Here is a 20,087-nt window from a genome sequence, read left to right on the forward strand (position 1 = left end):
AAAGAACACGAGCAGGGGGAGGGGGAGAGGGAGAAGCAGACACCCCAATGAGTAGGGAGCCCGATGTAGGATCCCGAGATCATGACCTGAGCCAAAGAGAGCAGCTTAACTGACTGAGCCACCCGGGTGCCCTCCATAGGATATTATTAAATAAAACAAGTTGTAGGGGCACCTGGGTGTCTCAGTCTGTTAAGTGTCTAACTCTTGATTTCAGCTCAGATCTTGATCTCAGGTTGACATCAAGCCCCACATTGGGCCCCACACTGAGTGGGGATTCTGCTTAAAATTCTCTCTCCCTCTTCCTCTGCTCCTCCTCCACTTAATAAATAAATAAAAGGTGTAGACTGCTATGATTTGGGGCTAAAATATTGTCTCAGTCTTGGTTCCTATGACTAAGGAGTCAGGAAGGACATGCCCCAGATTGTAACCAGTAAGCTCTGGAGGAGGAGATGGTCTGAGAGATTGAGAGAAAGATTTTCACATCTCTTATAGCTTTTTAAAAAAACATTTTGGGGGCACCTGGGTGGCTCAGTTGGTTGGGCGACTGCCTTTGGTGCAGGTCATGATCTCAGGGTCCCAGGATCAAGCCCCGCATTGGGATCCCTGCTCGGCAGGGTGCCTGCTTCTTCCTCTCCCTCTCTTGCTGTCTCTCTGTCAAATAAAAGAATTTTAAAAATAAATTTTAAAAAACTGTTTGAATAACAATATTTCTTAACTTACAGTGGGGTTATGCCCTCATAAACCCATTGTAAGTTAAAAAAACAAAACAAAAAAAAAACATAAGTTAAAGATAAATTTAAGTTGAAAATGCATTACTGGGTGCCTGGGTGGCTCAGTCAGTTGGGCATCTGCCCTCAACTCACGTCATGATCTCAGGGGCCTGGGATCAAGTCCCGCATCAGGCTCCCTGCTCAATGAGGAGTCTGCTTCTCCCTCTGCCCCTCCCCTTCCTCATGCACATGCTTGTGTGTGCTCTGTCTCACAAAAACAAAATCTTAAAAAAAGAAAAAGTGGGGGAGAGAGAGAGAACACTTTTGTTAGCTTGTAGTTGGACAAGAACATCTCACACGAAGCCTATTTGATAAGAAAGTGTTGAAGATCTCATGTCACTGACTGAGCACCGTACTGACAGGGGGAAGCAGAACAGCGGTGTGGGTGTGGAAGGGTTGTCGGTGTGTTGGCTGCTGACCCGTTGTGGTTGTGTGGCAGCCTGGGAGCTGGGGCTGCTGGCCGGCATCAGGAGAGAGGATCGTACTGGCGATTGCTAGCCTGGGAAAAAGATCCCAATCCAAACTCCAAAGTGCCATTTCTACTGAACATGTATCACTTTTGTACCCCTGTAAAGTCGAAAAAACATGGACCTTTTTTTTTAAATCATGAGTCAGGAGCCATCTGGATTTTTTATTTTGTGAGTATTTTTGGTATTTTTTTTCAAATTAAAGTCGTGAAATAACTCATCCAAACATTTGGATGGTATTTAGGCCTAACCAACTTCCAGGGGCACCGGGGTGGCTCAGTCAGTTAAGTGTCTGCCTTTGGCTCAGGTCATGGTCCCAGGGTCCTGGGAGCCAGCCCCGCATCCGGCTCCCTGCTCAGTGGGGAGTCTGCTTCTCCTTCTCCCTCTGCCCCTCCACCACTCATATTCTCTCACTCTCTTTCAAATAAACAAATAAATAAATAAAATCTTTTTTAAAAAGTCCTAACCAACAACAACAAAAAGGCCTAACCAGCTTCCACATATTGGCCCTTGGAACCAAGTGGTGTGTCTTCAGCCCACACGTAATTATACGGCATGGGAAGACGAGAGGGTGAACTGCAACGTAGGGAGTGTACGGCTGGTCTTGCAGCCTTGCACGAGTCTGTGGTCCGGCATCCTGTGCGTCCCCTGCCTGGGATCTGTGAGTGTTAGGAATCTGGGTGGAAACCCCCTCCCTCTCCGGGACAGCCTCTGCCCCTGCATGTGCAAACCATAACCTCCTGGGAAACACTTGACGATATTTCGGAGCAGTAATCAACCACACTTCATGCTCCAGGGGAAAACCCCTCCCTCCTTCGCCTTTGAAACCGTAGCAAGGGTATGAAATGACACCTGCGCACACCCAGCCTCCAAGCCCCAGGGGCAGCCGCTCCAGGCTTTGACCCCCACTTCAACTCCCAGAATAGCAAGTCTTCCTCGCAGTTGGAGAGAACCCCCTTTGAACCAAGTATACACAAACCCACAGGTTCGCTCTCACCCCAGCAAAGCAGTGCAGCCTTTATTCCAAATTTCTATTCTTCTGCATTTCGTTCTTTCATCCTCAATGAAACTTTCCCTGTTCTCTGAGGTCTCACTTGAATTCCTGCCTACCTTTGTGCTCCCCTGGCATTCTCTCTGTGCCTTTCTAACACGTTACTCATTCCTTGTGGTGTCAATATTTATGTTCACATCTTTGTTTCATTACCAGCTTGTAACCTTGAAGCATGAGGGTATGGATTCTTTGTCTCCATATTCCAAACCTTACGATGGTCTTGGATACTGAGTCCGTGCTTAGTAAGCATATCGTCAGTTAAATACGTTTCTAAAGGCCAGTTTCTGAAATATACTTTCAAGTAAATAGATATGCCCAACTTTTATATATAGTGTACTTCAGTAAAAGTGCAAATAGTTAACTGTAGTAATCATAATTAATTTGTAGAAAAAATAATTAAGTATAAATTGCTTTAGAAAAATACAACAGGAGCCTCATAGTCTAGTCCAATGAGTACAAGCGGATGACAGATAAATACGTTCAGGAGAGTTACATGGATACCTGCTGTGTGTTGGGAATTCACACCACTGAAAGTGGCTTGAGTTTCACTGGCTGTGTGACAGCAGAGAGTCTAGAAAGTCTAAATCCATCCTATAGAGGATTTGTTACTATTGCACACCCACTTCTTAAAATCATATTTTCAAAGCCATTTGCTAAAATATTGTCTTAAAGCAGAGAGATCAAGATTTAGCATTGGTTGTTCTCCCAAAGAAGCTACTTAAGGAATTTGCTTGAACTGGTACCTCAAGTGGGAAAATCATTTGCATGGAAGGTAGCTCTTTTCTGACTCTTTGGGTAGAATTCAGGTTTCTGCCTCCAAGTGAGCCGTGATAACTTGGTTTTGGTCTTCGTGGTGGTTTCCAGCCAAACTCAGGTGAAAATCAGGTTAACCAACCTGCTGGGTGCTTTCCCACCCAGTTATCTTTTCCCTACTTTACAAAATAACAAAGACAGAACTCTTTATTAATTAGCTAAGCATAGACATTTAAAGATGGAACTAGACAGTCCGGAAGAGCATGTTTTGTAGAAGACTAGCTCCTAGGTACCGGTTAGTACCCTCCCCATCAATCTGTCAGCGTCTTCCGCCTCTCAGTCTATCCCCACATGGGATGCACATTCATCTCTTAGGAGAAATTTTTCCCCACAGTGCATTCTTGGCCTTGGGGTTTCTGCTGCTGTGTGAAATCTGTGTGAGATGTCCAGAGCCCTATGTGAGCCCTGTGTGAAATCTCCAGAGGTGGCTTCTTGTCACCTAGTGCCTTCAGCTCCAGAAGCAGAAATGGGACCTGGCGACCAGTTTATAAGCTAACTGAAGTACGGAACAAGTGTAACCTAGCCAACTTTCTGCTCAGAGAATTCTTGGAGCAGTTAACACCTTTGCCCAAGTATAAGGTAATTCCCCCCTATTCACAATGAGAAGGCTTTACAAAAGAGGGATTTTCTTTAGCCTCCCGGGATGTATAAAACGTTGGTGTTCAACTTTGTGGTCTCTTCAGATTTCCTGAGGAGATTAAGAAAAAAAAATTATTGTGGCAAAATATACATAATATTTACCATCTTGACCATTTTTAAGTATATGGTTCTGTGGCATTAAGTTCATTCACACTGAGCAAACATCACCAGCATCCATCTCTAGAACTTTCTTCCTCAACTGAAAGTCTATACCCATTAAACAGTAATTCTCCCTTCTCCACTCACTGCCCCCCGACAATCACTATTTTACTTTCTGTCTTTTGAATTTGATTCCTCTAAGTACCCCCATATAACTGGACTTGTACAATATTTGTCCCTTTGTGACTGGCTTATTTCACTTCCCATAATGGCCTCCGGGTTCATCCATGTTGTAGCCTGGGTCAGAATTCCCTTCCTTTTTAAGTCTGGGTCATATTGGACATTTGGTTAACCATTCAACTGTCAACGGTCCTTTGGGTTGTTTCCATCTTTTTTCTTATCTAGACCTTTGTTTTTTGGCACACAGATCCAACCATACCCAGAAGCTGCTCTTTCCCACAAAACCAATGGTTTATACTTGAACTTCATTCATAATTAAAACAAGGCTTTTATGCAGAAATCTTTTCTGTCATTTGTAAGTGGTAGTTCTTCACTCCTGAGAAGTACTTGGAGTAGTCAGTGAGCTAACCCAAAGCATGACGTACCTAGCAGATAGTATCCACTCTGTAGCAGTAAGTCCTTGAGAAGTCTGGAAAGAATTAAGGAAGAAGAAAGCGGTAGAAGGAGAGGACTGGTTTCAGAGGTTGGCTTAGAACAGGGGAGACTCGTATGTGATAGGAGCCCTTGGCTCATTTCCCCCGCTGTCCTGGCTTGTTCGCAACTAAGTCTGGTGCCACTGTGACCCACGACTATCCTCCATGTTCCTGGATCAGTTTTAATGGGAGCAGCAAGATGTCCAGCTTGTGCAACTCAGCACCATTCATTCCTTCAGGCCCCAGTCCTAGGTCCCAAGGATGCCACAGGCTGGGCCTCCGTGCTCAAGTCACAGCTCCCCCGGTCCCTTGGACTCCCATTCCCTAGAACTGGGCTTACATTAGTTTCTCATCACCAGCACATCTCCTGAGGGCTGATACTGGCCCTGTCTGCCACCAGGGATTATCTGTCCACGTTTCCTACTGGTATGTCATGTCCCTCTGATATCCAGGTGGAGCCCACAGTCTCCTTTTGGAAATCCCTCATATCAGCTGCTTTCAGAACCATCACAGAACTTGCCACATCCTCTGTATCCTGGGCCTTGTCCATGAGGTGATCCTCTTCCTCCTGGCCCACCTCAGACCACTCCTCAAGGTTGGTCTGATCCTGGAGGCAAGTCCTATGCTATAGCAAGAGGCCCCTTGCAATGATTCTGGGTTGAGTGATATTGAACTAACACTTCTGAACACAGCACCAGAGCTCAGTCCTAGGCAGTGATAAGATATGCCCCACCCTTCCTGGTATGTGCCATTAAAAACATATGCACAGGACCATAGTTCAAGAATAAAGGTTGGCCCTTGAAGATGGAAAGATACCATCTCTTCAGAGATAGGAGAAAAGGAGAAGAGTGGGGACAAATACACTGGCCCAGCCCCTTCTCGGGGTAAGAGACACAAATGGGTATGAGGCCTTCAGCTGGGTGGAAGAGGTTTGGAACAACACCCAAGAGGGCCTTAAGGGAGACAGTGGAAGAAAAACCAAGCGTGACCGAGGAGCAGTTGAGACCCTGCTGAGATCTTATAAGCAATAGTCAGCAGTTTAGAGCAAGACGGGGAAGGGAGGGCAGAGCTAAGGACTGGCCAGGGGCCCACAGCTGACGGACAAGTCTAGGGTGTTTATAAACACATGGCTAAGACACTGGACCATGACCGAATGGACAGGAATCCAGGTAAGGCCAGAATAGTGCAGCAGGGGTGAAGACCACAGAACCCGTGACTGAGAAGGTGAGGCCAATGAGTAGGATCAGAGGGCATGAGCGAGGCATGGGAGAGCATCATGGAGGACGGCAGCTCCTCCCCTGCTCTGGAGACCACAGACTCCACACCGTATTTGTGTCTTCTTTCCTTCCTCCCTCCCACTCGCTGTCCTTTACACAGATATTATGTGTTATCTGTTTCCAGCGTGCTCATCACAGGACAGTCTGGACAAGGGCCCTTGCCTGGCAGTCTAGAGTCTAGTGCGGAAGAGAGACACTTGAACTCCCCACAGCCAGTGTAGCAAGCATCCTGTGGGGTGCACAGACAGGATGCCGTGGGAACACCCTGACACATGACCCACCCTGGGAGTTTGCAGAAGGCTTTTCAAGAGGAAGTGATGTCCGAGCCGGGACCTCAACGATAAGAGTAGGTTAAGCAGATAGAAGGGTTGGGGGGAGGGTAGCGCTGCAGGCTGACAACCTCTGTCCTCGTCACCCACCTGGTAGGAGCTGGCTTTCATATCCATCTCTTGGCTGGAACTGCCTTCAGATGTCACCACTCATCTCCCCACCAAATCTTGTCTGGCAGGACCCACAGAGCTCCTGAAATTTTCCTGGCTTGATATTGTCACCTCTTGCTTTTCTCCCTCCTCTCTGACCTCCCTTCTCTGCTTTGCCCCTCGTACCCTCCCTGCCCCCAAAACATAGATGTCAGTGTGCTCCTCAAGGCTGTGATCCCACATCTTGCTCTCCAGCCATCTCTCTCTTCTTCCATAATCCTATCAACATCCATATTTTCTTCTCTGGCCCTGACCTACCTCAAGGACCAGCACCATGTTTCAGCACCCACGGACATCTGGTGGTCTTATCCATCACTCTTCCAAACTCTGATTTCTTCTTCTTTGACCTTGTGACTGTATCTCTACAATGGCTCCGGCTTTATTCATACATTTCCCAGATGAGTGGTTTAGGGTCTCATTAATCATCGTGTCCAAGGCCATCTTGCTTTCCCCCACCCCCGCACCCCACAGTCACCTGGCATGTGCAGGCTCCCTAACTGCCATGTTCCTGTGCTGCACACACAGCCAGGTGGCACTTCCTGCTCTGCTTCTGGAGAGAGCTCCTGAGTGACCCTCCAACCCCACCCTGTTGTCTGTGAGCTGTAGCCCAGCTCCTTAGACGGCCTTCCAGACCTCAGTCTGGCCTCAGCATCTCCCTCTATCACCTCTCATGGCCTTTGCTTTGGACAAAGTGCCCTACAGGCGCCATACTGCCACTTCTTGCCGGCTCACCTGAGCCTTTGGCTCAGTGCCCTTGCCTCCAAGTGCCCACCGCCAGATCCTCAGAAAAGCTCATCTCAAACATCTCTGGTCCCAAGAAACCCCCTGTGGTTTTTCTCTGTCAGAGGAAACATCTCCTCTCTGTGTCTACACCTCCATATTGGAACTCCACACCATCTGCCTTGTATTCTCGTTAGTTGTGTGTGTCTCTGCTTCCCCAGCATATGAGGGCAGGCCTTGAGGTCAAGGGTTCAGAGTTCTTAATCTTTGTATATAGGTTCCGACACGGGGAACTGGTACATACTGGGTGCTCCAGCAAGAGATGTGGAGTAAAGGCATGAGTGTGGTTTCAGGGGGGGCATTTTTTAAAAAAAATGCAAAAAAGTCTCTTCTGACTTCACTCTTAGAAAACTTAACCTAAGAAGTAGTATAATAATCAGAGCAAGAACAGAGATCATAGATGTTATTCTATTATTCTGTCTCCACCGACCTTCACAAGTCACCCCAAGTCACGTCATGTCCCTCGTCTCTGTCACAGGGATGATTCTGGCCAGACATGGTCTTTGGTAAAAAGGTTCTCCAGGTCATGAGATGAGAGGTCACCTATGCCATGTAACATAGTCTCGTGTGAAAGGAAAGCTCGTGGGGGAGTGGGGACCTCCTTTGTCCCACGGAGCCTGTCAAGTTTCCACATTTGTGTCTGTCAACACCAGCTGAAGGGGCTGTTTGTGTTTGCTCCGTGCGCGTTTCCAATTCGGTGGGCAGCACCGTGACTTTGCTGACAGAAGCACGCCTGCCCGGTCCTGCCACCGTTGCACAGATGTGGGAAGGCAGGTCTCTGCATGACCCGTCCAACGGTGGCCCTCCCCTTGTGGAGCTTCTGGGGTTAGCCTTGTAAAAGTTAAAAAAAAAAAAAAGATTTTTGTTCTTTCAAAAACTTCTTATAACCCTGACTCGCTGTATGCACAGAGCGAGCGGGTTGCTTTTCATTCCAGTTAGGACAATGGTGAGGAGCAAGACTCAAACAGAAACAAGAAATACTTAGATTCGTTGCTCGGGGGAGGAGGGGGTGGGGATCTGGCTGGTTAAACATTGGAATGCTTCTCGTGTGGAAAAAAAAAAAATGAGGCTCCTAATTAGACAAATGTATCTACAGTGCTGAGACATGGGGATTTATGAGCTTGGAGGGAGGGTGAGGGCTTCTAAGATGATGAAGAGAAAGCACCATTCAAAAGGCTCGACCCCAGGGAGTTAGTACGACTTTCAGGGCAAAACTGAGAAGGCAGAGCACCTTAGTGATGAGCCAGTTTGTGGCCACCTTGACCTACAAATGATGATCCAGAAAGCCGAGCTGGTACGTGAGGTCCTTCAGGTGACCAGGGCAGCTGGACGAAAACCCAGGGCTTTGGAGTCCATGCCTGGTGCTGCTTCTGGAATCGGAATAAAGGGGTCCTACAGGCTGCTGAGAGAGGCTTTCACTGTCTGAAGGTGGTATTAACATAAACAAACATGTCCTAAGGATGGTCTCTGCTGACTTCATTGAAAACACACACACACACACACACACACACAGAGCATCCAGCAGGGTCAGAGTAAATCCCTCCATTGAGCCTATCCCATAGCACAGCCTTGCTTCTAAAAACAGAAGCCCCAGGAGAAGGGCAGAAATGCGGTCATCTCTAGAGATATGGACACTGTCCAAAGAGATCAAAATATGTTTTTAAAAAATTTTATAGATACAGAAACGAATTACCACCTAGACTGACAGCAAGCCCAAACAAAGAGTAAATGGGAAATAAAATAAAAATCATCCCTCATGTGAAGTAAAAGTAAAACGATAGCGCATTGTTTCATCCACTGGGGTCTGCTGCGTGCCAAACACTGTCCTGGGCACAGAGGACCCAGCACAGGGAGCAAACAGACCAAAGCTCCTGCCTTCCAGGAGCTTCTATTCCATTCCCTACCCCTTACAATACTGTTGTTGAGATCCATCACCACCCGCCCTGCCAGGTTCTGGTGGAAACTTAACTACACTGGAAAATTGATACTATCTCCATTCACATCTGAGTATGATTCTAATGAAGGTTGCTTTCTGGTTGACAGGGAGAAGAAAACGGCTTTCCAGACAGTACTGGAGATCCCCTTTCAGGTAAAGGATTGACTCTGCAGATGTCTGGCCTTCTCTGATAACTGGCATATCAGAATCAAAGATAATTTGCAAATATGTTTATCATTAACTTTAAAAGTCTGTATTACAGGTTAGAGGAACTTTCCAACCACAGGCCAAGGGGAACTGGAAGGAAATGTTAACCAGATTTCACAAATGCCTTCAAAGAGTACTTTCTCTGAACTGACCCTACATGAGGGGCTCAGCTGGGTTCTCAGTAGGAAAAGTTTAGGAGCAGGAAACAGAACAGAGAAGAGCCTCCTCTCTCAGAGTCCTGGGAGCCTTGGCACTGACGGAAAACTGCCAGGTAGAAGAAAGCCACGGGGCTGGGGCCAAGCAGTCCATGTAGGAAGGGCCAAGCCACTGCCCTCTCGGTGCAGGGGTGCTCAGTCAGCCAAAGGTCCCCTCCCGCACTGGCCGTATGCTCGTCCCTGGTCTCCTGATGGTGTATTTAACCAGGGAAACACTAAATCTGTCTCCTTCCCCACGTGTTACTGTAAGCTGGAAACTTTGGCAATCTTCAGATTTCTAATTAACTCATCATGGAGAAAATCTGGAGTGAGCATTAAAATAAGCTACCAAAAAGAATAACTAAAAAACATAAAAACCTCCCTAATGTTTTCTGTACTTTTTAAAACACATATCAAAGGATCTGAATCATCAGGATTATGTATCTTTCTTTTTTAGGGGGAGGGTGGTGGACCCTAACACCTTCAAGATAATCTCTCCCTGATCCTACCTAGACTGTGCCCATGTAACTCTGCTGAAAATCAGAACATGGGGTATACAACACAACTTTCTTTATCCCCTTAGAAACATGATGTGAGCGGCACCTGGGTGGCTCAGTCAGTTCACATTCCACTCTTAATCTCAGCTCAGGTCTCAATCTCAGGGTCATGAGTTCAAGCCCCACATTGGGTTTCACTTTAAAAAAATGAAGGAAAGAAACATGATGTTAGCAACAGTTATCTCTGGGTAGTGAGATTCTAGGTGATTTTTTTTCATTCAGTAGATTTTTTTTTATTAAGGACCTACTGTGTGGGTTCCAGAGCAAAAGTACAGCTCTGGGAGGCAGAAGTTGGGATCCTGGTTTTAGTCCAGCCACTACCCTGCTGTGATTAGAGAAGTCAGAGGGGAAAGTGAGCTAGCTGAATTTGCAGTGGTGCCTTCCCACCAGGTTTCACGTGACAGGGCCAAGGTCAGTGTCCCATCTGGATACCCCACTGGAACTTGCCTTCCCTGGCAAGTTCCTATCTACCACTACCAGAGGCTAGGACCTCTGGCCAGTAATTATCCCCTTTCCACAAATGCTGCAGCAGACAAGCTTCAATTAGAAGCACTAGCTGGGTGATGTGAGGAAGAGAAACATGTTTGCATCCAAGCAGTCAGTTTTTGTTTTCTTTCCACTCTCCTATATTTTTAAAATTTCTAACATTAGTAGATATCAGAAAAAATATCTCCCCCCAAACTCCAACTTGTATATACAAAGTGTATATAACCAATGATCAGATGTAAACACAACATGTAAAGTAACCAAGGAAATCCACAAAAGGCTACTGAGTGACCTCAGTGGTAAGACCATGAATTCTTTTTCCCTGACGCTCATCTGAATTTTCAGATTTTCTGCAATTAGCACATATTTCTTTTCTAACTAAAAAAAATCTGTATTTAAACTTTTAAAAGACTAACACCCTATACACTAACGTGAAACGTGAGCTAAAATGAAAATGGATAAAGTATGCTATTTAGGAATATCTATAAACCTTTATAATTCAAAGTTGTTATTGACTAATGGATTAACTTTAACCAAATTTCAATTTTCTCTTAAAAAATTTTACCCGTGTCCAAATGAAATGGAAGACTTTTGCAGAGAATAAACTTTTCACAGTGACCACAGGTAAATTGAGAGCATATGATGCTCTTGAAGTCAAAACATTTCACACCCAGCTTGCTGCTTTGCACACGAGAGTGAGTGTTCAAGTGTTTGGTTGGATTTTTGGTTTTGTTTTTTTCATAAACAGGATGAGAGACACAGACTTAGTTTCTTTGCTCTTGGATAAACTGGCAAAAGCTGATCCGTATATTTTGGTCTTTGAGTGAGAGTAGCTCCTTAAGTAAGCTTTATTTTATCATTTTAGTTACAAACACGAATTTAGCACTTACTGCATACCAGGCCCTGTTCTAAGCACTTTAAAGAGCTGCTTAGAAAAACTGCCCATGACAGCTCTAAAGTTGTCTTCCTCACCAGGTGGAGGTTACAGAAGTGATGCGGGTCATGTGGCTGGTGCTGGGTCACATGGCTGGTGCTGGGTCCCAGGAGTCCTAAGTGGGAGCTCAGTCCCAAACACCACACCAGGCTGCCTCTCTACTAGTCAGAAGCATTGCCCGGGTAGTCCACGCATCAAATGCTGAAGTGTCATACAGAGGGGTCAGGGTCAACTATCTCAGATACAGTCTTAACCTGGAACAGAGCCAAAGCCCGCGCATTCCCCCCTCAACCTCCACCCCCAAAGTCAGTCTCTAAACCGCTGTAATACTGTCCACAAGAAGCTCGCTGCTTTCCCTAGATCAGGCCTTGGGCCTGAACTCAGAGCCTGGATCATATTTTATTCTTGTCTTTGAAAATCTCAGTGATCTGTAATCCCACTTATAGCTGGTTAAAACAAGCAATGTGGGGAGAATGGAAGGCACTGCCTCAGAGGGAGAGATTAGACAGACATGAGAAATGACAGCCAACGGTTTATAAACAAGGAAAGAAAAAGAATACAAACCAGAATGTCCCAGCACTAGAAAAGCACAGCCTCCTTCCCGGGGCCGGTGCCTCGGGAAGCAAACGCCCAAGGGAGGCAGAGCACGAGAAGGAAGCCCCTCATTGTGGTGTCCGAGACTAATAGATCAACCCACCTGCTCTCGACACCTGACCAGTTTCTCAAGGATAACTTTCTGACGACCTTGCATAATTCAGCGCTTGCCCAAACTAAACCTAATTTCCCCACAGAAATGAAGGTCAGATATGACTGTTACTTTTTTTCAAGTTGGGTCCATTACAGGACGCTTTGTTCCTACGTTTGTGTCCCCTAATTTCAGAACCCGAATGGCAATCCAAACATGGCATTCTGGGCTGAAATTTTTTTCTTCAAGTGCCTTCTACACTCCGGCTTTGTTTGATGACAAAATCAGGGCACGGCTTGATCTCCGAGCCCAGATCCTTCCAGTCTGTCAGTTAGACTCCCCAGTGCTGCTGCCAACTTGATGTCTCCTTAAAAGGGTGTTTCAGGGGGGGAGAGAGAGAGAGAGAGAATGAAATTGTATTGTTTTTTCCCTCTGGTTAAAAGATCAAACGCCCACCAAAAGCCCTTGGGTTAGTTTCTTGGGAGATAAAAATAGTTCATCATTTTCCAGCTCAGAGCATATAAACTACCTCCAGTGAAAAATGTGGTGTGTGTGCGCCCTAGTGATATATCAAAGCCATAAACTGACATTTTAAATGTATTTATTTCCAACCACACTGGAAACCACACACACACATAGAAAAAAGGCCCGAGTTTATATGTAACTGCAGAAGTGTTTGACACCACGCTGACATTTTGTTGGTATTCTGCAAGCTCCAAATCTGATAATTTATAAACACCTGGGATGGACTTATTTTACTTCAGGATCACAATATTGTGCTGTTTGCAAAGTTGCCAATAAAAAATGTTTACTGTTTAATTGTTTGAATTAACTCAAGCCCTCGTTACCCTGCCGAACGTTATTATAAATGATCTAAGAGCTCACAGTGGTCCTGAGCACACCAGAGGGAAACACCCGTGTGGTAATAGTTCTCAAAAAGGCAGAGTGTACAAGATAAAACGGCATCCACCCTGCAGGGAGACACATTAAGTCAATCTGTGATCCATTGCCAGCTTCCTGACTGGAGCCAATCTCTAGGCTCAAGTAATCATGACCTTTGTGAATCCTGAGTCTTGTTCCAATTCACAATTAACTGTTAATTGACCAGTATTTTCAAACCCGCCAGCCCCGTACCGGACTTAGACACTGTACCGTTGGACGAGAACTTCTCACTGTCGTTTTAAATGTCATTTCCACACCTTGTCGGCAAACATTCTGGAATCCTGAAGGCTTCTTTAAAGTCTGTGTAAATGTGTGTCTGAGAGAGGAGGAAGAGTAGGGGGAGAGGACAGAAAGCACCCCACAGGAAAATCCATTCATCACCGTTGAGTGTGGGAGCATGTTATCTCTTCAAAGACTTAATCACGGAACAGACTCGCCCTCTCTCAAAGAAAAGTAGCTCTGATTCCAAAATGTAATTGTGGCAGGCCCTTCTGACTAAGAACTATTCTGTGGATGTCTTTATGGCAATGGTTTTCAACCCTGGCTACATTTTAGAATTCCCAGGGGGGGGCCTTTAAAAATTCCCAGGTCCCTGCTGCACCCCAGACCAATTAAATAAGGATTTCGGTGGATGGGGCCAGACGGTTGGGAGTGTGGGCGGGCGTTCTGCCGGGAGGAGGAGTTCCATCTTGTGGCCAAGGTTGAGAACTATGGCTTTAAAAAAGGCTGTTGGTTGTGCTTCCTTACCCACAGCTATGAACCCTTTGTTGCCTGCCCACCATGCCATGGGATGAGGCTTTAATCCTTGCAACAACCTTGTGAAACAGACCTCACTGTCCCTGTTCAAAGAGTGAGGATATGGCCTCGGAGAGCTCAGTTACCTGTCCAAGTTGCACACCTGCGTCATGCTAGCTGGTACTGACAGTCCTTTGGCATGCCTCTACAGCTGTTCCTAATCTCTGGTACACAGGCTACTCCTTTTGCATAGCGACCATGCATCATTCTTCTGCTTTCTATATGCTCAGCACTAAAAAAAAAAAAAAAAAAAAAATAGTTTTGGTTGATCTGAAATTTTCCAGATAGCTCTCAGGCTGCCCAGAGGTTTCTATTTCTCTATGACAGATTCTTCATTCATTTGATTGACTCAACAAAAATTACTGAGCGCCTACTGTGTGGCTGGGATGAAATGGCGACATTAGATACGAAAGTCTCTTTCCTCTTGGTGGTTATGAACTAGTTGGGAGTGACAGACGATAAACACAAATAAGGCATTCTGTATGGTGGTTGGTGTGCCTTGAGGAAATAAACGAGTGTAATGGGATTTTTGCCTGGGGAGGATGCTGCTTTAGCTGAAGAGGTACACGGACACCTGAACAATGCAAAGAAGCCAGATGTGAAGATCTGAGGAAGGAGGACTCCAAGAAGAAAAGCTAGCTGGTGCAAAGGTCCTGAGGCAGGCCTGAGCTTAGTGATCTAGGGACGAGTGCAGGCAGGGAAGAGCAATGGAGGAGGAAGTGAGCTGGGAGGTATCAGCAGAGGCCAGACTACATGGGGACTCTTTTCTTCTCAGTGTCCTTACAAAAAAAAAAAAAAAAAAAAAAGACCTATTATCTTTACATAAGACCTGACAAAAATGCTTTCACATCCTATATCACATTAAATTCATGAGATACAGAGATTACCATTTTCATTTCAGGGATTAGGAATCTGAAGTCTTTGGAGGGTTAGTGCCTGGAGAAGTCAAGCTCTAGGAGGTCGGAGCACTGAGACTTGATGAGCCCCAGTGACACAGGTCAGAATGAGACAGGATCAAGTGTTCCACGCCTGGGTGGTCATACGGTAGTCCTTCCATACATGACAGTTGGTGTGATGCAGAGACTCTGAGCAAATTCTCCCCAAGTGTAAGCTGGTACTCAGACTAGACTCACAGAGAGCGAATCTCCTAGGGCTTTGGCCTCTAGAATAAGGAATCATCATACATCATACATTAATGATGTGTTCCATTCTGGTTTTGCCTCAGCAGAAGACACACAAGTCAAGTGCCAAAATATGGCAAGTGAGGACTCTCATTAGAGAATCTGAGTGACTTCTTATCAGTAACTTCCTTTTTGAAAGAGCCCTCTCCTCACCTCCCTCAAATCTAGAATCAATCCATTCTCTTGTGTTTTAAGACCAATGCTGAATTGGTTTCCATCCATATCTGTTTATCACCAGGAGACATCAGCAACATTCCCTTTCCTTTTAACTTTCTCTCCTCAGGTCATAAGACTCATCACACAATAATAACAAGTCAACTGGGAGCACCTGGCTGGCTGAGTGGGGAGGCAGTGACTCTTGATCCCAGGGTCGTGAGTTCAAGCCCCACATCTGTTGTAGAGCTTCCTTAAAAATAGCAAGTGTCCCTTGTCTCCTGAGGAGAAAGCTAGTTCTTCTTCATTCATTTGGCAATTTCTGAGCTTCAACTATACAGCAATCCTATGCTTGTTTTTTGAGAGACATCAAATAGTAATCCCATTTTTTCCCCATTTCTGATGAAAGCTTCTTTGGTCCTCGGTCTCTCTCTCTCCCTACAATTGTTTCTTCCCCAAGGCATCACCTAGCCTAGCCTTTTATGTGCACGATTACATGATAGGTGTTTAAAGCAGGGCAGGACAAAATATATTTGATACAAAACAAAACATGTTTCTCCACTTAAGTCCGCCAGAGAGCTAATTATAGTTTATGATTCTAAAAGGCAGGTTTAAATTCACTAGTGTTGGCAGTTCATGGTGATTGCAGTTCAATAAACGGTTTGTGGTTTGTGTCACGGAAAATACGAAAGGAAAATACTGATAGATTTTTGGCACATCCTTTATTTTCAGACAAACTAATAAATGGTCAGTGTAATTGTTCAAAGAAAAGCTTCTTTTACACCAGAGGGCTTAAAGGAGCTTCACAGAAACCTTACTGATGTCTTTCTTCTTTATATTATTTATTATTATATTGTTTTTATTCTTCTTGATACGAAAGGAGAAAGCCTTGCCAACACTGAATCTTACAAAGGTGGTACCAGAGATCGCCTTTGGGCACCAATACATTTAATTCTGGACTTCAAGATTTAAATCCTCCTTTCTTTTTCCGTGACATTTAAAAATATTTTTGAAGTATCCAAAGAAACACAATCGTCGTAAAAAATTAGGAAATACCCATTGGTAACATTTTTGTTATACATGCTTCCAGGCTTTTTCTATGTCTGTGAATATGTATACAATATATGCTTTACATGGATATGAATGACTGTTGTTTTCTGGTCTTTTTTAAAAAGATACTATTCATTCATTTTTGAGAAAGAGTGGGAGGGAGGAGGGGGAGAGGGAGAAGCAGACTCCCCACTGGGCAGGAAGCCTGGCTTGATGCAGAGCTTGATCCCTGGACCCTGAGATCATGACCGGAGCCGAAGGTAGAGGCTTAAGGAACTGAGCCACCAGGTGCCCCTACTATAGTGTTTGTTTTTACAAAAGCAGAATTAGACATACTTTTTGGTAACCTGCTTTACCAAAGCCTGATGTAGGACTCCATCCGGGGACCCTGAGATCAGGATCTGAGCCAAAGGCAGACGCTTAATGGACTGAGCCACCCAGGCATCGCAAAGCCTTACTTCTTAATGCATCATTATTTTTTTTAATATTTACTTATTTATTTATTTGACAGAGATCCCAAGTAAGCAGAGAGGCAGGTAGAGAGGGGGAAGCAGGCTCCCCGATGAGCAGAGAGCCCTGGGATCATGACCTGAGCTGAAGGCAGAGGCTTTAACCTCCTGAGCCACCCAGGTGCCCCTTTAATGCATCATTATTAATGTGGCTTGAGAACAGCTATGTTACATTGAGATGTAAGGCAGCATTTTTAAACTCTAAGAGGTAGAGCACACTGCAGAAGGATCCGAATCTGTTCTCGGGGCATTTAAGGTGTCACAAGGAACAAGAAAAACACGCAGAATATCTCACCGCAAGGCACAGTTAGGAGACACAGATAAAATGATGGGATTCTGAATGAGGCAGCATTCTGGGCTGGAGCCGGGGGGATTTCATGCAAGGTGGGTTTTATAGGATGGAGTAAGTTCCGCAGAGGAAGTCCTGGGAGAGGGAGAGAGAGAAGAGAGAAAACTGATCAGAGAGAAAACACCAGGAAAGACATGGAAGTAGAAGTATTAGGAGGCCCAATTTCCCACCTGTGAAACTGACAAGTATTGTTCCCTCGGTGCTGACATAAGTCAAGTGAGATAAGCAGCATCGCTGTTCCCTGGTTGGAGTGTAAATTAGTATCACCTTTATTTCTGGAAAGCAGTTTTGGGCACATGCATTGATAGTCTTAGAAAGCTTATACAAATTTTGGGTCCAGTAATCCCACTACTGGTGTGATGAGTAGAGATGTGGCCAAAAATATATATGCGAGGGTCTGCATCAAATTGTTCCTCTTAGTCATGAGAACCTGGGAAAACTTTAAATGTTCAATAGTTGATAGAAAATCTGTGATTGTCTATAATTTCCAATTTTTCTACCCTGAGCCAGTATTAGTCTTTCTTTTAATGAATCTGAGGTAGGCTCTGCAGGCCGGATGAAGTCTGGGGAACAGAGGGGTCCCACATGTTTGGAGTACAGGTTATCTTTAAGGAAGTTCTGGGCAGGAAGACAGGAACTGTAGCACGGAGAGCTTCCAGTGAATGCCATGACATGGTAACTGGTTGGATACAGTGAAAAAGTCTCCAAGGACACCTAGGGAGCTGTAAGTGTCTTAGGGGAGTCGGAATGCTTTTGATGCTTAATGGGAGACATTTCTAAGGACTGTTTTAGATCCCCTGAGTTGGAGATGTCATCTGGACATCAAGAGGGGCTTCCCATGGTCATGGTGGAGCCCAGAAGAACAGGCAGGGCTCCGCACTCATTTATTTACTCATGCAGTCACTCACTCATTCAAGAAACATTGCTTATGCATGTGCTGTATGCCAAGGGCCCTGCACGGTCCCACAGATGCAAAAAGAAGGGGCCTTCCATTCTCATGGGAGTGCACAGTGGGGGTTTTGGGAGTGGAGGAGGTGACCAAGGGGAGGGAATGTGGGAAGGGAGAGCTTTGGACTAAAAACCGAACGGGAGCACCTCCTTGTCCCTCTCAAGGGCTCGGGAGTGAGTGAGACAGGCTGGGATCTCAGCAGCCAGGTGATAGGAGGAGGGTTACACCTGGGACCTGGGGCTGGGTATTTGGGGTTTGTCTGTCAGAAGGCAACTTCAGGGAGGATACACCCTGCTGTGAAATAGACGGTGTCCGAAGGGGCAAAGGAGCTTTGCCCAGTTGGCAAAGACAACTTTGCCAACTGGGCAAAGCCAACTGGAGCTTGGGCCCAGTTCCAGAGACAGCTATATCCGAAGGGAGCTGGTGTGAGGGGGACATTAGAAGCCACCGGAGATCCAGGTGACCCTCAAAGTCAGGTGGCAACCTGCTTGTCTGTGTAACACATTGTGTTGGTTACCACAGAGATAAAACACCCCTGGAGAAAGTGTGGGAAACAGAAACAATCCTAGGAGTTAAGACAATAGCTATTACTATTGTTGTGCATTTCCTTCTGTAGTAATAGTAACAGAGTTTTCACACAGTCCTAACATCAAGGACACACATTATGTACATCTTGCGTTTTTCACTTGACATTACAGCACATGCATTTTCTGGGTCCCTGCATAGTCTTCATAGGTACTTCAATAAAATTCCATCAAGAAGTACAATAATTTATAATTATTTATTTATATATATATAAATTATTTATATATATATTATATATAATTATATATATAATTACTTATAAATTAATTTATAAATTACAATAATTTATTCCACTGTCCCTTAGCTTTGGCGTTTGTTTTAAAATAAAATGGACTGTAATTAAAATCTGTCATATTCTAGATTATCTCCTTGGGCTGGATTCCCAGAAGTTATGTGAGTAGGTCAAAGAGTAGGAACAGGATTTTTATGGTTCTTGTCATCTTATCATTTGTACTTCCTCCAGGTGGCTGGTCCTCAACTTTTGGATCACCGAAGACACTCCCTTTCCCCAAATTCTTTCCTTTCCTAAATGGGGAAGTCCAGGGCTCAGTATAGTAAAGGTCATTGTAACCAGCCTCTCGGAATCTTCCAAGCTAGTGATCTCTGGCATAGCCTTTGGCTGTTACAGTGCTCGGTCAGAAGTGTCGGGAGCCCCAGCGCTGATGCAGAAGTTAAGACACTCCCCTTGCCATGTTGTGCAAACACCACTTAACAACTTAATTGTAAATGACTTGCCAGCACTTCTCCCCTCCTCCTTCATCCTCCCCCTAACATGCTTCCTTGAAATGAGGCTAAAGATGACTGATGGGAGGATGCTTGCCCTTCCTCTGGGCTGGGGCTGTGCCCTTCTTGCTGAGGCTCAGCTCAGAAGCCTCCTGTTCGTCCATCCCACGGCACCCACCTCAGGGCATTGGCTCCCCTTCAAAGGCAGCCCCATGGTGAAGCCCCATGGGTGAAGAAAACGCAGATAAAGGCAAAATGATAAGGTGGCCATAAATCTAAAAAAGTAAGTTTTCTGGCATTATCAGTTATCACTCCGTTTCAAACATGCGTATGGAGTAGATATTCCAGTTTTCAATGTATGAGTGTGTTTAAAGGCCTTTTAAAGAGCTGTGCAATCCTTCCTACCCCATTGTGTGGTGTTTGGCATTAAAAAGCTGTCAGGGCCAACTTGTATCTTGTAAGGGGTAAGAGTGGAGGTTCGGGCAAGTCTGGGCTGGTTTACCTGTGGGACTGCGGAGTGTGACTCCCGCCGGGAACCCACCCCCAGAGACAGCCCCGCTCCTCAGAACCCACATTCCAGCCAGCAGCCTTGCAAATGCACGATGTGAGACTCAGCCTCCAAAAGAAAGGGAGCCTAGCTATGTAAAACCCCACTGGTGCTTCCAGCAAAGCCCCCCATTCCTTGGCTGTCAAGAATGCCCCATTTGTTGTGCGAGGCTCTAGGAATGAGTATCCTGAAGGTATCTGAGTATCGATAGGATCCACGCGCACCGGCGCTGTTGGCATGTGAGCAGGATAATCGAGGACGGGAGAGATGGACACAC

At 45.5% G+C, this 20,087-nt stretch overlaps 1 protein-coding gene across 3 annotated transcripts in view; it reads left to right on the plus strand.

Annotated features, from left to right (window-relative positions):
• Window positions 1-20,087, plus strand: part of EDARADD (EDAR associated via death domain) — an 87,256-nt gene that overhangs the window by 63,419 nt on the left and 3,750 nt on the right. For all 3 annotated transcript variants that reach the window (XM_047702542.1, XM_047702541.1, XM_047702540.1), the window contains exon 5: window positions 9,072-9,117. In XM_047702542.1, the coding sequence (XP_047558498.1) occupies window positions 9,072-9,117 (46 nt within the window). The remainder of the gene's footprint in view (window positions 1-9,071; window positions 9,118-20,087) is intronic.

Source organism: Lutra lutra, chromosome 14 (assembly GCF_902655055.1).
Source record: "Lutra lutra chromosome 14, mLutLut1.2, whole genome shotgun sequence".
In the NCBI taxonomy this organism is placed as follows: domain Eukaryota; kingdom Metazoa; phylum Chordata; class Mammalia; order Carnivora; family Mustelidae; genus Lutra; species Lutra lutra.